Source organism: Trichechus manatus, unplaced genomic scaffold, assembly GCF_000243295.1.
Source record: "Trichechus manatus latirostris isolate Lorelei unplaced genomic scaffold, TriManLat1.0 scaffold00011, whole genome shotgun sequence".
NCBI classification, from domain to species: Eukaryota; Metazoa; Chordata; class Mammalia; order Sirenia; family Trichechidae; genus Trichechus; species Trichechus manatus.
Window position 1 is genome coordinate 28,658,178 of NW_004443947.1, and position 20,206 is coordinate 28,678,383.

Below are 20,206 nucleotides of genomic sequence, written 5' to 3' on the forward strand. Positions count from 1 at the left end.
TGTGTCCTGAGGCAATCTCTTGAGATATAAAAGACAGAAGTGAGCAGTGAGACAGGGGGACCTCATACCATCAAGAAAGCAGTGCCAGGAGCAGAGCGCGTCCTTTGGACAGGGGTCCCTGTGCTGAGAAGCTCCTAGTCTGGGGCAACACTGATGAGAAGGCTGAGAGAGAGAAAGCCTTCCCCTGGAGCTGACACCTTGAATTTGGACTTTTAGCCTACGTTACTGTAAGGAAATAAACTTCTCTTCATTAAAACCATCCACTTGTAGTACTTCTGTTATGGCGGCACTAGATGACTAAGACACTACTTCACACAGGCCACAGTGTAGGTCATCTTCCAGTAAATGCTGTAAGTTCAAAATTCTGGGATCCTCCATTCTGTTTTCTATGAAAACTGAACTTGTAGTGTTGTAGTGTTGAGTCGATTCTAACTCATGGCAACCCCATGTATTACAGAGTACAACTGTTCCATAGAGTTTTCTTTGCTGTAATCTTTCTGGAAGCAGACTGCTAGGCCTTTCTTCTGTGGCACTTTTGGATGGGTTTGAACCACCAACCTTTAGGATAGTAGTCAAGCACAAACTGCTTGCGCCACCCACAGACCTACATAAAGAACAATTCCCTATAGTGCAACATTCTCAGAAAGACTACGCCATTGGGCTCCGGAACCAGGAAGAAGCTAAGTAAAAGTTACCAACAGTTCAAGGCACTGGGACAAAACGAAGAGACTGAGTCTTAGTGGGACTCTACTTGTGAAAGTCCCTTCCACCTCCAGCCCCCTTATCCCTTCAGGGTGCAAATTAAAGGCCCTCTCCTGACTTGCTATCCTGTTATGCACCAACAGTAAGCCAGCCTTCCTTCCTCACCTAGGGCTCGGCTCCCTAGTCCTTCTCTACTCTCTCTCAGGCGCTGGTTTTCTCTTTAATAAGTTTGCCTGGGACCAAAGGAGCTGGAAGACTATCATGACAGCACAGGCCAAAGCTGACATCTTTATGAAGGTCCTTTTCCATTCAGGGGATGGGCAGCTGAGAGCCTGCCAGACCCCACCTGCTATTCTCCCTTCTTAACAGACAGCTAAGACCAACACACAGATTTATTACTGTTATTAATTATGAACCTCTGCACCAGTTCATCAGTTCTGCTCCCTGACTTGTACCAGGGAGTTCAGATATAAGAAGTATTTAAAAGACCTTGGTTTGTGCTGTTTTTCTCCTCTCTTTTTGAACTTACATTTTGGAAACCCATTCGTTCAGATTATATTCAGTTTTAAAACTAAGTTATAAAAAATAACAAAACCAAACCGTGTCTTCACACTGCTTTCCCACATGATAAAATAGTTGGTCCTCCCAGAGATATGACATGCAAGGCATTCCCTGTGCTCACACTTTAAATGAAGCTGGCAGCAGGAAGGAGTACCTCCGGTTAATGAATATGCCACATGAGGTCAAGGTGACTGGAATTACCAGCATGAACTAACAAGCAGAGGACCACACCTCAGATCCTAGTTGGATGCCAGCTGCCAGACAAACAGTCATTAGGTGGAAACTGACTTGAATATTTGCTTTCTTGGTGACTTATGAAAGAGCAGAAAATAAGAAAGATGTGAAGATATAGGTTCAAGGATGTTTTCGTCACATGGTTTCCAGGAGCAAAGAACTGGGGACAATCTGTATTGCCGGTCAACAGTGGAATGGTTGATTAGATTATGATATTCATGTGGAATATTATACAGCTATTAAAAAGAACCAAGAACCAAAACCAAACCCATTGCCATCAAGTTGAATTCTGACTCACAGCGACCCTATAGGTCAGAGTGGAACTGCCCCATTGGGCTGTAATCTTTATAGAAGCTGACTGCCACATCTTTCTCCTGCAAAGCAGCTGGTGGGTTTGAACTGCTGACCTTTCAGTTAGCAGCTGAGCGCCTAACCACTGTATATATATAAATATTAGAAATGTGTCCATAATACATTAAGTGAAAAAGGCTACTGTAGAATTAAAAGAAGTTTGTATGTGTATACATATATATGCATATACATATACATATATATACATACATATATAAAACCAAACCCATTGCTGTCGAGTCAATTCCAAATCATAGCGACCCTATAGGACAGAGTAGAACTGCCCCATACTGTTTTCAAGGAGCAGCTGATAGATTTAAACTGTGGTGGATTCGAACTGTTGACCTTTTTTGGTTAGCAGCTGTATGCTTAACCACTTAACCACCGTGCCACCAGGGCTCAATACACACATACACACACACGTATCTTCCATAAAACAAAATAAAGTCTCCAAACCTCTTCATACGTTGCATAAGCAAAGAATAAAACAAATAAACAAAAAAAAAACAATGACTTAAAGCTGTACCCTAAACTGTTACCATTCACTACCTCAGCAGATTTAGGATTGGAATGGGGGCAGAGGGGGTGGCATTGATTTGTTCCCCTAAAAGGAGTGTGGATAAGGAGGCTTACAATCAGGGGAATTGTGTTCCATTCCATTTAAGAATAGTCCTAAATAAAACTTCTCTGCCTATCTTATCACCATGCTGCCCTTGATGCCATCTTAATGAAGGGAGAGAACTGATAATTGCCTTTATCTTCCAGTCATCTTCTTTTTCCTTAAGTCCTTTTAAGGCCAACACCACTTAGAAATCAAACTTATCTCTGTAACCAATTTTACTGAATGATATATATCTGTTCCTGGACAAGCATATATTACGTTTGGCATGTGAATGAAACACAACCTGAGCTGTCTGCTGGTTGTGGCCATTTATCTTAGCAAATACTGCTCAATATCCATGGTCCAAGAACCTTCACGCACAGCAGGATTAAAATTTTAAAATGCCCCTTCTTTCTCATGAGAAATGGGTCTCAGCTTGTGCATGATGGAGTAGAAGGAACATATACTTGGACCCAGGCTTGAGTCTTCTCCAGCTAAGTGTCTTCTCTGAGGCTTAGTTTGTGTATCTGTAAAATGGAGCTAGTGATCCCCATGTGATACAATTTCAGAGAGGCTTGAATCAAAAAATAGTTGTGATAGTACTTTTGTAAAGCAAAAGACAATGTTGAAATGTAAAGGAAGTAAAATTATCATACAAAAACTGAAAGTGGGAACAAGTAAGGCTGGTAAAGTGCTTGGCACAATGCCTGGCACACAGCCAGCACTTGATAACTGGGAGATGTTGTTCTTATTAACGGTGAAATGGCAAGCACAGCACCCATTTCTAGAAAATTTAGAAAATGCATCTGTTAGCAGAAATGATAAAAGAAATCAAATCACACATCAGCTCACATGGAGGTCGGGTGGGTTTACCTGGCATAAACTGTAGGGGCTGTATGCCCATTTGATTTTAAATTGACAGACAGCCACTTTTGCCTATAAGCTATTTATCTCTGCAATTTCAACTCAAGGACTGAATTCACTGAAATCTGTTTTAAAAATTACAGACAATAAGTCATTTTGAGAAATGCTATTGGCTGCCATTTGATTTTAAGGCTTATGAGTACCTTTAAATCCCAACATAAGGTTCAATGGATTGATAATGATAATCTTGAAAGAAACACCATTGTGCAGAAGGGAGTCATCTAATTTCAGAGGAGAGCTGATTGAAGTCTCATAAAAAATCAGTGGCAATCCAAAGACACCTGGAGTTTTTCCTTTTCCAGCTCACAAATCATCCAGCCTCCCCCCACCCCTCAACTGCTTCACCAACAACCTGCCAAACCAGGAGTCTGCATCACTCTCACATCCTGAGTACCTCCGGGTGCTAATCTTGCACTGAAGTACTCCATTATAAAAGTGTCAAGTGAGCTTACTCCACTATATGAATCATGATAAAAAGGGTAAAAACTGCTAATAAGTACTAAATATGTCTTCTGAGCCTGTCACTGTTCTCCAGAAGGTCTGACAAACTATTGTGCGCCATGGTGGGAATGCAGACCCTGCCACTCGTTCCCATTACAGGAGGTGGGTGTGGTGAGCTCCGCCCTCGTTGTGACCTCAAGGAGGAACACAAACTCCATCACCCCGCAAACCACAGACCATAATTGGTGTTGGGTCATTTTTAGGTTTACTACCTGTTATGCCTCAGGCATTTTTTGCTATTCAAAAAAAGTGATTTAATTAAAACAACAATAAAAACACAGCAACTCAAAAAAGGATCCCATTCCCATTTCCATTTTTCACAACATAAATGGTATCACTTATCCAACTGCCTACTTAACATCGACATTTGGATGTTCAACAGTGCCTCAAAAGTGTCCAAAATAAAAATCCTGATTGGCCCCTAAACCTGCTCATCTCAAAGTCTTCTCCATCTCCCCCCAGTCACTCTGGCCAAAAACCTCTGTGTGATCCTTGACGATGCTCTTTCTTTCATATCCACGTCGCCTGTAAGCAAATCTGTTGTCACTACCTTTAACATATATCTAGAATGTGAGCATTATCTATTCCCTGCAGGACATCATGCTTGGTAAAGCAGAGGGTCAGTGAAAAAGAGGAGGACACTCAATGAGATGGACTGACACAGTGGCTGCAACAATGGGCTCAAACAGCTACGATTGTGAGGATAGTGCAGTACTGGGCAGTGTTTCGTTCTGTTGTACCTACTGTCGGTATGAGTCCAAACTGACTCAACGGCACCTAACAATAACAAAGTATTCCTGCTTCCACCCTTGGTCACCTACAGTCTATTCTTTTTTTAAAATGTTGTTGTTGTTGTTGAGAATATACACACCAGAATATACACCAATTCTACAATTTCTACATGTATAATTCAGTGACACTGATTACACTGAGTTATGCAACCATTCTCACCCCCCTTTTCCATGTTGTTCCTCCCGATTAATGAAAACTCACTGCTCTCTAAGTTTCCTATCTAATCTTTTGAATTGTTGTCAGTTTGTTGTCAGTTTGATCCCATATAGACAGATCTTAAAAGAGCACAATGCTCAAGGCAGACATTCGTTACTAGTTAAGCTAAACTATCATTTGGTTTTAACAAGATTTCAGGGGATATTTTTTGTTTAAGTTTTAAAGATTATCTTACGGCAATAGTTTTGGGGGGCTATGGCTCCAGAAAATATGGATTCCATGAGAATCTGAAATTCTGTTCTGCATTTTCCCCCTTTAGATCAGAATTCTTCTATAGAATCTTTGATCTAATTATTCAGTAATGGTAGCTGGGCACCATCCAGTTCTTCTGGTCTCATGGCAAAAAAGGCAGTTGTTCATGGAGGCAATTAGACACATATTCCATTTCCTCCTCCTGTTCCTGACTTTCTTTGTTGTTCCAGGTGAACAGAGACCAATTGTTGTACCTTGGATGGTCACCAGCAAGCTTTTAAGACTCCAGGCACCACGCAATGAACTAGGAGGTAGTACAGTCTATTCGATACATCACAAGAAATGATCCTTTAAAAATGAAAACCAGATCATAAGTCACTCTCTTCTCAAAACCCTCCAGTGGCTTCCCATCTTACTCACAGTGAAAGCCAAAGTCTCTACCACGACCCCTGCGCACCACCCACACACCTGTCCAGCCTTCCTTCTCATTACTGTTTTGGCTCACTGGGCTCCAGCCACACCGGCTTCCATTAGCCAAGCATGACAGCCTCAAGGGCTTTGCATCTGCTGTTTCTGCCCCAGTTAACTGCCCTGCTCAGACCCTCACTTCTTCATATCTCTGTTCATATGTCATCCTTATCAGAGAGGCTGTCCCTGACTACTGAAATAAAGTTGCACCCCATTCCCATCCCTTTCTCTACCCCTTACCCTGCTTCCTTTTTTCCTACACCATTTATCACCACTTGGAAAATTAATATATTTATTCATTTATTTATAGTATGTCCCCCTTCCCCCAATGGATGTAAGCTCCAGGACAGAAGGAAATTTTGTCTGAGTATAGGCCTATACCACATAGTAAGCACATATAGTGCTGTGCTACTGTTAGCTGTTATTCTGTTGGCTCCTGACTCATGGCAACCTCAGGCACAACAGGATCAGACTGCTGTCATCCACAGTGTTTTCACTGACCGATTTTTTGGAAGTAGATTTCCAGGCCTTTCTTCCCAGTCCATCTTAGTTTGGAAACTCCACTGAAATAGCCAGACGCAAGCCTCTACTGAGAGACAGGTGGTGGCTGCACATGAGGTACGCTGGCCTGGAATCAAACCTGAGTCTCCAGATGGAAGGGTGAGAATTCTACCACTGAACCACCACTACCTCCTAGGCACATATAGTTGGCACTCAATAAAATTTTGCTGACTGACAGACTGACTGGCTATATGACTTGCAGAGACTGTTTCAAATGGGTGACTAACAGGCTTGAAATGTCTTCATAGCAGGGACTATCTCCTGATCACTTTAGCATAACAGGCCAAAGTAGGGGTTAACTGCATTTCAGGTGGGCTGTGGACTGGGGGTAGAAAAGGACTCCTAACATACACAGTTCTCTTAGATTAAGTTCTTGGTTTAATTAGCTCTAGACATAGCAGTGAGATGGCCATGCAGGGCAGAAGCACATGAGCACAGATAGGCAGCAGCTCTCCCAACAGCTTCCCTTGACTCCCAGGGTCCCAAACAAGGAGTCACAGCAGTGACACCTTCTGGGTCAGGAAAGCTCAGTTCTTGTTATAAACCTGCCCTTTCTTGCTCAGCCTTACATTACCATTGGAAAAGAACTTCCCTCATTTTATGGGAATGTTTATAAACACTGGACTTTCCTGGTTCTCAAGACAAACTCAGCATCACCAAGCCCACATTATCATGGTGGTGAGGGGGGAAGGAGTGTGCCCTGAAAAGGAAAATGATGTCAGCTGCCAACACATCGAGATGGGCCCCAGGAAGTCATTTCTCCACAGTTCACCGCCTCTTCCTGACTCTATGCCCTTTTATCTGGGTGAATAGTGTAATGGTTGGCAAACCATGATAACAAATCCATTTCCAACTGGACTCTAGCTACAATTTTGCTTTGGGTGTACCTGTGTGACTCTGGTATACCTCTTCACTCCTTTGATTCTTCTATTTGCTGATATGGAAAAAGTGAATAATGATGATGATGATAGCACCTGCCTCATCTGTTCATGACAGCTACTGGTCTATAATATTCTTTTCCTATAATGTCTCTGCTGGTTTTCATATCAGGGTAATGCTGGCTTCATAGAATGAACTGGAAAGTACTTTATCTTCTTCAGTTTTTTAGAAGCGTTTGTGTAGAATTGGAATTATTTCTTACATGTTTGGTAGAATTCACCAGTGAACCAATCTGGGCCTACAGTTTTCTTTGTGGGAAGGTTTTGAACTACTATGTCAACTTCTTTAATAGATATAGGGTTACTTGGGTTAATCATTTCTCCTTGAGTGAGCTTTGGTGGTTTGTCTATCAGGGAATTTGTCATTTCTTCTAAGTTGTTGAATCTATAGGCATAAAGTTATTCAGAATATTCCTTTATTATTCTCTTAATAGCTATAGAATCTATAGTTATGTCACCTCTCTAATTTATGATATTGGGAATTTGCGTCTTCTTTTTCTCCTAATTAGTTTGGCTAGAAGCTAATTAATAATTGATTGTTTCAAAGAACCAGCTTCTGGTTTCACTGATTTTCTCTATTATTTTTCTGTTTTCTATTTCATTGATCTCTGCTTTGATCTTCTAAAATTTCCTTTCTCCTGCTTACTTTGGATTAATTTGCTCTTCTTTTTTCTAATTTCTTAAGGTGGAAGCTGATGTTGTCAATTTGAGACCTTTACTCTTTTCTAATACAGGCCTGGAAATGCTATAAATCTTCCCCCAAGCACTACTTGAGTGGCACCCCACAAATTCTGGTATGTTTTGTTTTCATTACCATTCAGTTCAAAATATTTTCTCATTTCCCTTTTGATTTCTTCTTTGATTCATTTGTTATTCAGAAGAAAGTCATATAGTTTCCAAATATTAGAAAATTTTAAGAGATCTTTCTGCTATTGATTTCTAATTGAATCCCTTTGTGATCAGAGAACATACTTTTTATCACTTATTGTTGTTGTTAGGTGCCATCGAATCGGTTCTGACTCATAGCAATTCTACGTACAATAGAACGAAACACTGCCTGGTCTTGCACCATCCTCATGATCGTTGTTATACTTGAGCCCGTTGTTGTAGCCACGGTGTCAATCCATCTTGTTGAGGGTCTTCCTCTTTTTCGCTGACCCTCTACTTTACCAAGCATGATGTCTTTCTCCAGGGACTGGTCTCTCCTGAAAACATGTCCAAAGTATATGAGATGAAGTCTCTTCATCCTCTCTTCTTCAAGGAGCATCCTGGTTGGACTTCTCCCAAGACAGATTTGTTTGTTCTTTTGGCAGTCCATGGTATATTCACTATTCTTCGCTAACACCACTCAAAGGCATCAATTCTTCTTTGGTCTTCCGTATTCATAGTCCAGCTTTCACATGCATTATGAGGCAACTGATATAGTTGGGTTTTGCTTTTTATCCAATGTCCTTTTGGGATGATTAAAGCAATCCCATTTAATGCAACTATTGATACGGCTAGGTGAAAGTCTATCATCTTGGTATCTCCCTTCTCTTTGTCCTTTCTGATTTTTGTTCTCCTTTCCCTCTTTTTCTCTCTTCTTTTGAATTAAGTGAGTGTTTCTCATTATTTCGTTTTATCCCCGTTGCTGGTTTATTCCACCACCTGTCAGTTTGTCATACTGTGGCTTGTGTGTTGCTGTGATGTTGGAAGTTATGCCACCAGTATTTCAAATACCAGCAGAGTCACCCATGGTGGATACGTTTCGTATTCCAGACGAAGACAGACTAGGAAGCAAGCTTTGGTGATCTACTTCTGAAAATTAGCCAATGAAAACCCTATGGATCACAAGAGAATACTACCCAATATAGTGCTGGAAGATGAGCCCCTAGGTAGGAAGACACGCAAACGTACCAACATTCATGAAGATGGCATAAGACCAGGCAGTATTTCATTCCATTATACATAAGGCTGCCACGAGTCAGAGCCAACTGAGAGCAGCTAACAAAAACAAGTTGACTTATTACCTACAACTCTTTGTTTCATTATTTTAGTGCTTACTTTAGGGTTTATAATATACATCTTTAACTCCACAACACAGTGTACCTTCAAATGATATTATACTTCACATGTGGTATAAGAACCTTATAATGGTATATTCCCATTTCTTCCCTCCAACCTTTATGTTGGCATACATTTTATTCTTCCATGTTTCAAACACAAAATGTTATTATTTTTAGTTACATAGTCACTTATCTCTTAAAGAGATCTAAATAATAGTAAGAAAATTGAAAATGTATGTATTTACCACCATAGTTACCATAATTATGCATTGATCTCCATTCTTTGTGAAGAGCTAGCTGGTACCACTTTCCATCTGTCTAAAGGACCTCCTTTAACATTTCTTGACTACTGGTGATGAATTATTTCAGCTTTTTTATGTTTGAAAAGTATTTTACCTTAATTTTTGAAAGATATTTTCACTAGGTATAATTCTAGATTGACAGTCTTTTGTCTTTTTTCTTTCATATTCTAAAGACCTTGCCACACTGTCTTCGTTTGCATTGTTTTTAATGAGAATTCTGTCATTCTTATCTTTGTTTCTCTGTATATAACATATCTTATTTCTCTGGCTACTTTAAAATTTTTTCTTCATGACTGCTGTTCAGCATTTTGATTATGATATGACTTGGGGTCCTTTTCTTCATGTTTCTTGAACTTGGGTTTTGTTGAGCTTTTTGGAAAAATTTTGACCATCATTTCCCTCTTCTCCTTCAGAATTCAGTGACATGACTATCAGACTGCTTAAAGCTCTCCCACAGTTCATTGATGCCTTTTTCACTTTTTATTTTCCTCTCTCTGTGCTTTATTTGGGGTAGTTTCTTTTGCTATGTCTTCAAGTTCATCCATCTTTTTCTTTTCTTCTGTAATATCTCATCTGTCATTAATCTCATCTAGTATATTTTTCCCACCACTCACCTGTCAGTTTGTCGTACTGTGGTGTCTTGCATGTTGCTGTGATGTTGCAGTCAATGCCACCGGTATTTCAAATGCCAATAGGGTCATCTATGATGGACAGGTTTCAGCGGAGCTTCCAGACTAAGACAGACTGGGAGGATGAACATGATAATCTACCTCTGAAAAAACTGGTCAGTAAAACCTTATGAATAGCAACAGAACATAGTCTGATGTAATGCCGACAGATGAGCCCCTAAGGTTTTGAAAGGCAATCAAAATACGACTAGGGAAGAGCTGCCTCCTTAAGGCAGAGTCAATCTTAATGATGTGGATGAAGTAAAGCTTTCGGGACCTTCATTTGCTGATGTGGCACGACTTAAAATGAGACGAAACAGCTGCAAACATCCACTAGTAACTGCAACATGGGATGTACGAAGTATGAATCTAGGAAAATTGGAAGTTGTCAAAAATGAAATGGAATGCTCGAAGACCAATATACTAGGCATTAGTGAGCTGAAATGGACTGGTATTGGCCATTCTGAATTAGACAATCATATGGTTTACTATGCCAGGAATGACAAATTAAAGAGAAAGGGCATCACATTCATTGCCAAAAAAGAACATTTCAAAATCTATCCTGAAGTACAACGCTGTCAGTGACAGGATAATATCCATATGCCTACAAGGAAGACCAGTTAATACAACTATTATTCAAATAAACACCAGCCACTAATGCTGAAGATGAAGAAATTGAAGATTTTTACCAACTTCTGCAGTCTGAGAAACATGCAATTGAGATGACTGATTGGAATGCAAAAGCTGGAAACAAATTAAGAAAGATCAGTAGTTGGAAAATATGGCCTTGGTGATAGAAACAACGTTGGAAATCAAATGATAGGATTTTGCAAGACCAATGACCTTTTCATTGGAAATACCTTTTTTCAACAACATAAAGGGCAATCCTACACATGGACCTTGCCAGATGGAATACAGAGAAATCAAATCGACTAAATCTGTGGAAAGAGATGATGCAAAAGTTCAATATCTTTCAGAATAAGGCCAGGAGCCGACCACAGAATAGACCATTAACTGCTTGTATGCAAGTTCAAGTTGAAGCTGAAGAAAATTAAAACAAGTCCATGAGAGCCAAAGTACAACCTTGAGTATATTCCACCTAAATTTAGAGACCATCTCAAGGACAGATTTGATGCACTGAACACTAATGACCGAAGACCAGACAAGTTGTGGGATGACATCAAGGACACCATGTATGAATAAAGCAAAAGGTCATTTAAAAGACAGGAAAGAAAAAAAAAGACCAAAATGGACATCAGAAGACTTTGAAACTTGCTCTTGAATGTAGAGCAGATAAAGAAAATGAAAGAAATGATGAAGTAGAAGAGCTGAACAGAAGATTTCATGGGGCGGCTTGAGAAGACAAAGTATTGTGATGAAATGTGCAAAGACCTGGAGTTAGAAAACCAAAAGAGAAGAACATGCTCAGCATTTATAAAGCTGAAAGAACTGAAGAAAAAATTCAAGCCTCAAGTTGCAATACTGAAGAATTCTATGGGAAATATTGAATGATACAGGAAGCATCAAAAGAAGATGGAAGGAATAGACGGAGTTACTGTACCAAAAGAACTGGTCGACATCCAACCATTTCAAGAGGTAGCATATGGTCAAGAACAGATGGTATTGAACGAAGAAGTCCAAGCTGCACTGAAAGCACTGGCAAAAAACAAAGCTCCAGGAATTGATGGAATACAAACTGAGATGTTTCAACAAATGGATACAATGCTGGAAGCGCTCAGTCTTCTATGCCAAGAAATTTGGAAGACAGCTACCTGGCCAACCGACTAGAAGAGATCCATATACGTGCCCATTCCAAAGATCAGTGATCCAACAGAATGCGGAAATTATCAAATAATATAATTAATATCACATGCCAATAAAATTTTGCTGAAGATAATTCAAAAATGGTTGCAGGAATATATCAACAGGTAACTGCCAGAAAATCAAGCCAGATTCTGAAGAGGATGTGGACCAAGGGACATCACTGCTGATATCAGATGGATCTTGGCTAGAAGCACAGAATACCAGAAAGATGTTTATCTGTGTATTATTGACTACGCAAAGGCATTCAACTGTGTGGATCATAACAAATTATGGGTAACACTGCAAAGACTGGGAATTCCAGAACACTTAATTGTGCTAATATGGAAACTACACAGACCAAGAGTCAGTGGTTCGAATGGAACAAGGGGATACTGCGTGGTTTAAAATCAGAAAAGGTGTGTGTCAGGGTGGTATCGTTTCACCATACTCATTCAATCTGCAAAAACAAAACAAAACAAAACCCAAACCTATTGCCGTAGAGTTGATTTTGACTCGTAGAACTGCCCCATAGGGTTTCCAAGGAGCAGCTGGTGGATTTGAACTGTCAACCTCTTGGTTAGTAGCCAAGATCTTAACCACTGTGCCACAAGAGCTCTTATTCAATCTGCATCTGTATGCTGAGCAAATAATCTGAGAAGCTGGACTCTATGAAGAAGAATGAGGCATCAGGAGGAAGAAGACTTATTAACAACTGGCAATGTGCAGATGGTATAACCTTACTTGCTGAAAGTGAAGAGGACTTGAAGCACTTACTGATGAAGATCACAGACTACAGCCTTCAGTGTGGATTACATCTCAATGTAAAGAAAACAAAAATCCTCACAAGTGGACCAATAAGCAACATCATGAAAAACGGAGAAAATATTGAAGGTGTCAAGGATTTAATTTTACTTGGATGCACAATCAATGCCAATGGAAGCAGCAGTCAAGAAATCAAACAATACACTGGGGATGTTTGCTGCCAAAGCCTCTTTACAGTGCTAAAAAGCAAAGATGTCACTTTGAGGACTAAGGTGCGCCTGACCCAAGCCATGGTATTTTCAATCGCCTCATACGCATGTGAAAGCTGGACATGAATAAGGAAGACTGAAGAACTGATGCCTTTGAATTATGGTGTTGGCAAAGAATACTGAATATACTATGAACTGCCAAAAGAACGAACAAATCTGTCTTGGAAGAAGTACAGCCAGAATGCTCCTTAGAAGGTAGGATGGTGAAACTTCATCTCACGTACTTTGGACATGTTATCAGAAGGGACCAGTCCCTGGAAAAGAACATCATGCTTCGCAAAGTAGAGGGTCAGGGGAAAAGAGGAAGACCCTCAATGAGATGGACTACAACAATGGGCTCAAACATAGCAACAACTGTGAAGGTGACACAGGACTGGCCAGTGTTTTGTTCTGTTGTACACAGGATCACTATGAGTGGGAAGACTCGACAGTACTTAACAACAACAGTATATTTTTCATCTCAGATATTATCAGTTTCATTTTCAGAAGTTTAATTTTGGTCTTTATATATATTCCATGTCTGTGTTTAACTTTTTAAACATATATAATATAGTTATATAGCTGCTGTAATGTCCTTCTCTGCGAATGCTAATATTTGTGTCAGTTTTGTGTCGGTTTTGATTAATTACTCACTCTCCACATTATCAGTAGTTTTTTCCTGCTTCTTTGCTTGCCTGGTACTCTTGGATTGGATTTTACCTTCTTGGGTGCTGAATATACTTGTATTCCTATAAATATTCCCTAGCTTTGTTCTGGGATATAGGTAAGTTACTTGGAAACAGTTTGATTCTTTGGGGTCCTAATTTATGATTTTTTGGCAGGTCCAGAGCACTGCTCAGTTTAGGGCTAATTAGTCCCCACTGAGGCAAGACTCTTTTGAATACTCAATTCCCCATGAATTATGAAGTTTTCCAATCTGCTTGGTAGGAAGAGGCCCAATTCTTAGTACTGTGTGAGCGCTGGGCACAGTCAGTTCCCTTTAATCCGTGAGGGTAGTTCCTTCTCAGCCTCAGGCAGCTTCCTCATACCACTCAGGGAGACACTGACCAGTACTCAGTTGACTACTCAAGGGACCCTTTGCAGACCTCCATGCTTCTCTCTTTGTACAGTTCTCTCCTCTCCTGTCCTCTGTCTCATGAATTCTATCTAGCTTCTTGGGTCTCCCTGGACTCTCAGCGCGATCTCCTCAACTCAGGGAGTCCTCCATGCTCTGTCTGGGTTACTGCTCCCTGTACTGGGGCCTGGAAACTCTCTCGAGGCAATAAGCTGGAGCATTTATAGGGCTCACCTTGTTTGTTTCCCTTCTCTCAGGGATCAGTGTGTCCTTCATTGCCTGATGTCCAGTGTCTTGAAAACCATTGCTTCATATATTTTGTCTAGGTGTTTTTGTTTTGTTTTTTGGCTTGTTTCAGGTAGGATGGTGAATTTGATCCCTGTTACTCCATCTTGAACCCCAAATAACATTTTTTATGTCTATGTGTATACTCATACTGGGGCCTTATCATTATTCATATTATTATTGTTATTACAACAAATGTGGGTTGAATTAAACTTCCTGCACAGGCAAGTTGTTATTTTTTCAGACAGTTTTTCATATTTACTATTTTCATATTCGATAAATGTTTTTCAAATGTTATAGGCTATAATTCTCTCCCTTACTGCTTTTACTTTGTAACCTATTGGGGATGGCAAGGTGCTGGCTCAATAGAACACTGGCCTATTTTAATAATATGAGCTTGTAAGTTCCTTTGAGGAAACTTAACACAAACTATAAATTAACCATGTAAAGTTAACAAAGAGGAGAAAACAAAAAGGAGCACGGAACCAGGAATCTGGGAGACTTGGGCCTTTTATTTCAACAAGAGCTCTATGCAGGTTCATTCATTATTGGAAGTGAAACCCATGGAATGGAGAAAGCAAGTCCCGATTGTAGACTGCTTTCATTCCCACTATGGAGAATCTTTGCATGGGAGAAGCTGACCAGTCAACAGAAGGGTTTTCCCAGGAACCTGCAGGCCCAGCCACTTCAGCAGTGGAGCTCCACTGGGCCATCAGTCCTGTGCCCTGGGAGGGGGTTTAATGCGCTGCTGCCAAGCAGCCTGGTATGGCTCCCCAGGGAGTTGGAAAAGTGGGCTAGCCCACCAGCCATCCTCTCTTCACGCTCTGGGTGGGAGGTGCAGAGGGCAGGCCTGCTTGAGCCAGCTGGCTGCTCCCTACATGCAAGCCCAGCAAGTCGGTCCAAACTGCCTAGCTTCCGTTCTCTGTGGCTGCGCGTTCCCTGGTGCTGCTCCTGGTGGAAGGAAAGGCAGCTGGCACAAACAACCCCTCCATCCTGCTCTTGGCACACTGTTGCCAAAATTCAGCTTGAAGGAATAAAAGGCAAACAGAAATCTCAGCTCCTGCTGGAGAAGCTGTTTAAGCTAAAAGAAACCGAAGGGAGTGAGTGGCTAACTGCTCTAATTTACTCACCCATTCCTGCTGTCAAGCTGCAGGAAAGATTACCCCTAGAAAAAAGGAAAAGCTCTTCAAGCCATCTGTCAACTCATTTCTGAAAAGTCAGCTTCCACAATTGGGGATTCTAAAAAAGAGGGGTGTCGTGAACACTGGATTTGGTGACATTTTTTGCTGTAACTTGGATGCTGGCAGAGTGGGGTGGTACTAGGTGTGCCTGAGACATCCTTGGACTCAATTTACATCCAGCTGGAATGGGCGCTGTTTACCTTATTCACGCCACGGACCCCCTTGCCAGGCTGGTGAAGCCTATAGACCCCTTCTAAGAGCAATCCTTCTAACGTGAGAAATAAAATACAGGAGATTGTAAAGGAAACCAATTACGCTAAAATGTAGTTATCAAAATAATAAAAAAATTTAAATATTGTAACAATATATTCTTTATTAACACATTAAACGAGATCTAGTGGTAGTTCTGAAAAGTACCTTAATTTCAAAGTTGGGATGAGCATACACGATATTTCAAGATATCTGTAGAGTGATATGAAAGTAAATGACTTCCTTTGATGACAATGTCACAGGTGGTTAATTGCCTACGTTCATAACTGAGGGGAACGCTAACTTTCTGTTAGAGGCTAAGAATAATAAAAATGCAATGTTTTTCCCATCCATGATTACAGATCCCCCTGAATTCTATCTGTGGACCTGTCCGCGGACCCATCTGTGGAACTCAGGACAGACCCCAAATTAAGAACACCCTTCTTTTCCTGGCCTTTGGGAAAGAGTACGGCACTGTGAGGCAAAGGGGCTGTATCCCCATTGTAGCTCCACTACTAGGCAGTGGGAGAATCATCTTTTTAGGTCCTCAGTCCCTCTGTCTTGCTCGCAAGTCTTTGCCCAGGCAGATCTCTTTGCCTGGAATACCCTTTCCATGCCCTCAGCACCTGGCTAGTCCTCATTGGCTCTTTAAGATGCAGTCGATGGCATCTCCTTGGGAAGGCCTTTCTTGCTCTCCAAAGGCTAGCATGGGGTTGGGAGTGTCTTCTGTGGTCCCAAAGCACCCTGTGCCTACTCCTATTACTAATCTTCTCAATTGTGATTTAATGACTTGCTTACTCTGTCTGTCCCCACCCCGTGCACAAGACTGTGAGTTCCTTTGAGACAGCAATAATGTCTCATTCATCACTGCACTCCTAGTGTCCAGCACAGGGCTTGGCACATAGAAGACCACTGATATACAAATGAATGGATGGATAGAAGCCACACCCAGCCTCTTTCTCTCTCATTGTAAAAATACTGCTTATTTCACACCAGTGGTTCTCAGCCCTGGTTAAAACGAGAATCACTTTGAGAGGTTTTGAAAAATACTGAGACCTAAGCCCCAGCCCCAGGAATTCAGATTTCAGTTGTCTGGAGTGGGGCCCTGGCTTTTGTTTTTTTTTAAAACCTCTCCAGGAGCAGCCAAGGTTGAGAACCCACAGTACCATAAGAACAGTGACTGAGGTTAGATTACAATGCTAGAACTTCTTTCCTAGACCCAGAAAGATGAAATTAGGTACAGAATTATGAACTCTGCAAGGGGCTAAACACATAAACTGAGTTTCTGACCCTCACAGTCAGGTCACAGTTCTAAATCCAGCAACATCAGTAACAGCTGACCTGCACTCTCAGACTTAGATGGAAAAATCTGGGCTTGACAGTGAAGACTATGAAAAAAACTACATACCCCACAGGTAGGCATACCGAGGCCCCCTACTCCCTCCCCTCATGGCAAGAAACCTTTGAGAAGAAGGCCCAATCCTAGGGAGCAGCACACCTTTTGGGGAGAATTCCCAGCTGGGTGATGCTAGGCAAGTCTTCCTCAAGCTCCTGGATCTTGGTTTCCTTATCTATAAAGTGGAGATCATAATAATCATGCCAACCTCACAGTACTATTGCAGGAACTAACGGAGGTAATGGAGCTGAAATTATTTTGTAAGTTACCAAACATGCTCCCAAGATTAATTCTTTATTACTGTGTTCTACTGATTGAGTTCTTACAGGCGTTAAGAATTTTACGGCTCAGTGGTTAAGAACATGGTTTCTAGAGCCAGACTCTCTGGATTCAAATTATTGCTTTACCTCTTACCAGTTGTGTCATCTTATGCAAATTATGTAACCTTTTTGTGCCTCAATTCGTCATCTGTAAAATGGTGATAATAATGGTACCTATCTCATAGGTACCTTTTAAGGGTTTGGTTGAGCTAATGTATTCAAAGTGCCTAGAACAGTGGCTCTAAAACCTAAGCATGCATCAGAATCACCTGGAGGACTTGTTAAAAGACCGGTTGCTGGGCTCCACCCCCGGGGTTTCTGAGTTAGCAGATCTGGGCTGGGACCTGAAAATCTCCATTTCTAACTGCAGACTGCTTTTATATGGCCTTTCTAGCCATGGTCTTATAACTCTCACCAAATGACTGGGTGGGACTATGCAAAGAAGGTGCCTGTGGCCCACCAAAGGGACTGGACAGCTTGCTAATAATGCAAATAAGGTGCATTTGGCCCTTGTGGGAGTGAGACCATGCAAATAAGGTGTATGGAACCCTAATGAGGGGATTAGTTTTGCTATCCACTAGGCTTAAAAAAGAGTCAATCCCAGAGCAGAGGAGGGACCTCACTACCACCAAGAAGAAGAGCTGGGGGTGGAGCATGTCCTTTGACCTGGGGTCCTTGCACTGAGAACCTCCTAAACCCAGGAGACAGAGAGAGAGAGAGAGCTATAATACCAGATATGGCTCAAAACAGCAAAAAGCAGTGGCAGTAGAACCAGGAAACCAGTGTGAGATGGCACGGTGGGCTTTCTGGCCCCAGAGCAAGGCAGTTACAGTAGGCTTGCCAACCCACGGAGCAAGAGAGCTGAGTGCCTTCCAGCAGGAGGCTTGATGGCAGAATAGGGTGCCTCCAGGCACTTGGTGGTGCTAGGTTTGCTGACCCACGGAGCTAGAGCTGAGCGCCTTTGGGCCCAGGCCTACTGGTGGAGTGGGGTGTCTCTGGGCCCTTACTGGCAGAGTTAAGAGGGCTTTGTAACATTTGCCCACACAGGGCAGTGGCCAGGCCAAGCTGCAGAGGGTCCAAAAGAGGCATGCAGGCAGGCACAGCTGAGAAGAGGCTGTCCTGATGGAAGAACTGTATTCTGAGTGTTCCTGAACCTGAATTGTAACCAGTGACTTCCCTAATAAACCTCATAACTGTGAGTATGGTCTGTAAGTTCTGTGCGGCCATTGCAACAAATTATCAAACCCAGCAGAGTAGAGAGTGCCCTGGGAGGGACAGCTGGTGTCAGAACTGGTAAAAAGGGTAGGAGGGTGGAGAGATGTCTGACCTGTATTTCATAGGAATAAGCCTTGGGCTGTTGATCTGGAGTCTCCTTCACCTTTGTGAAGTTAGAAGCAGTCAGACACTGCCATCATGTGATTTCACTGTTGGTGTCAGTTTTTTACACTAACAAGCTCCAAGTGATGTTGCTGGTCTTGAAACCATACTTTAAATACCACTGACTTAAAACAATGGCTAGCATACAATAAGTACTGAATAACTGTTAGCGATTAATATCTTTTTCTGGGCTCTACTTTCTTGGTCCATGTGCAAAACACTTTACCCACCAGGGCTAGTCAGTACTGCCTTCATGTAGAAGCAATTTTGAAATCTCCTACTGCAGTCATTCTCAAAGACCAGCAGCACAAGCATTACCTGGGAGCTTGTTCAAAATGCAAGTTTTCAGTCCTTATCCCAGACCTACTGAATCAAGAACTGTGGGAGTGGGACCCAATGCCCTGTGTTTTAACAGTCCTGCAGGTGATTCTAATGCACATCAAGTTTAGTAAGTATTGCTCTTCTAGAAAATCACCATCACCATCACAACCCTGATTTCACATGGACATGGCAGCAGGATAGCTTAAGGTCCAGAGTATAGGTTTTGGTTGAACTAGAGTCTAAGATGACTCAGCTTCTTATCACTGTGTGAACTTAAGCAAGTTACAAAACTTCTTTAAGCCTCAGCTTCTTCATCTGTAAAGTGGGCATTTTTATATAACTTACCTTATAGGAACCTTGAGAGAATAAACTGAGATGATGCATACGAAGTACTTGGCACATACATGTTCAAAGAATGTTAGCTGCTGTTATCATTTTTATAATCATCATGACATGTCCTCTCTCAAAATGATTTCAGATAGCTTATAACAAGGACATAAACATGTAGGCACTCAGGATAGCTACAATAATGATTAAAAAAAAAAGAATCAGAATATCACAAACAGAAAGTGGACAGAGTGAAGGTTGAAACTGTCACTGCAACTGTCCTCCAAATTTAGGTCTGAACTTTCTTGTGGGTCAGAGCAAAAAGGGGAAATGCGGAGGTTACATGGTTCTCACTGCTGGCGAAGAGAAAAGAGACTGGCTCTTCAGGGGAGACAACATCATGCCCCCCGCCCCCCAGCTCTGAATTCTAGGAGAACCTGACAACATGGGCCTTTGCATAAAGTCCCTGCATAACCAGAAAGAATCTCTCTTCTCCAGCAGGGCCCTTCATGTATCCATTTCTTTAATTTTCAACAAGAGCCAGGGACAAAAGCCTTAGATCCCAGAAGACGAGAGATGTTACACCTACTTTGGGTGCCGGATGTCTGGAAGAGAGCGATTCAGGGAGATTTTATCACTGATGTAGATGTTAAATCCATTTTCTCGGTACGCCTGGTCCGCTCTATCAGCGTCGGTCATGGGGTAAGGTCTCCCTTGTTCTCCATTTCCTAGAGGCAAAGAGCAAATTCCATGTTGCTGATGTCCTAGCACATATGGGAATACCGTGTACGGGGTGGGGAAAGAAG

The 20,206-nt window shown here is 41.6% G+C and overlaps 1 protein-coding gene across 2 annotated transcripts in view; it reads right to left on the minus strand.

Moving 5' to 3' along the window:
- GALNT10 (polypeptide N-acetylgalactosaminyltransferase 10) overlaps nt 1–20,206 on the minus strand; it is a 279,243-nt gene that overhangs the window by 132,894 nt on the left and 126,143 nt on the right. For both annotated transcript variants that reach the window (XM_004371277.2, XM_023726591.1), the window contains one exon: nt 19,990–20,128. In XM_004371277.2, the coding sequence (XP_004371334.1) occupies nt 19,990–20,128 (139 nt within the window). The remainder of the gene's footprint in view (nt 1–19,989; nt 20,129–20,206) is intronic.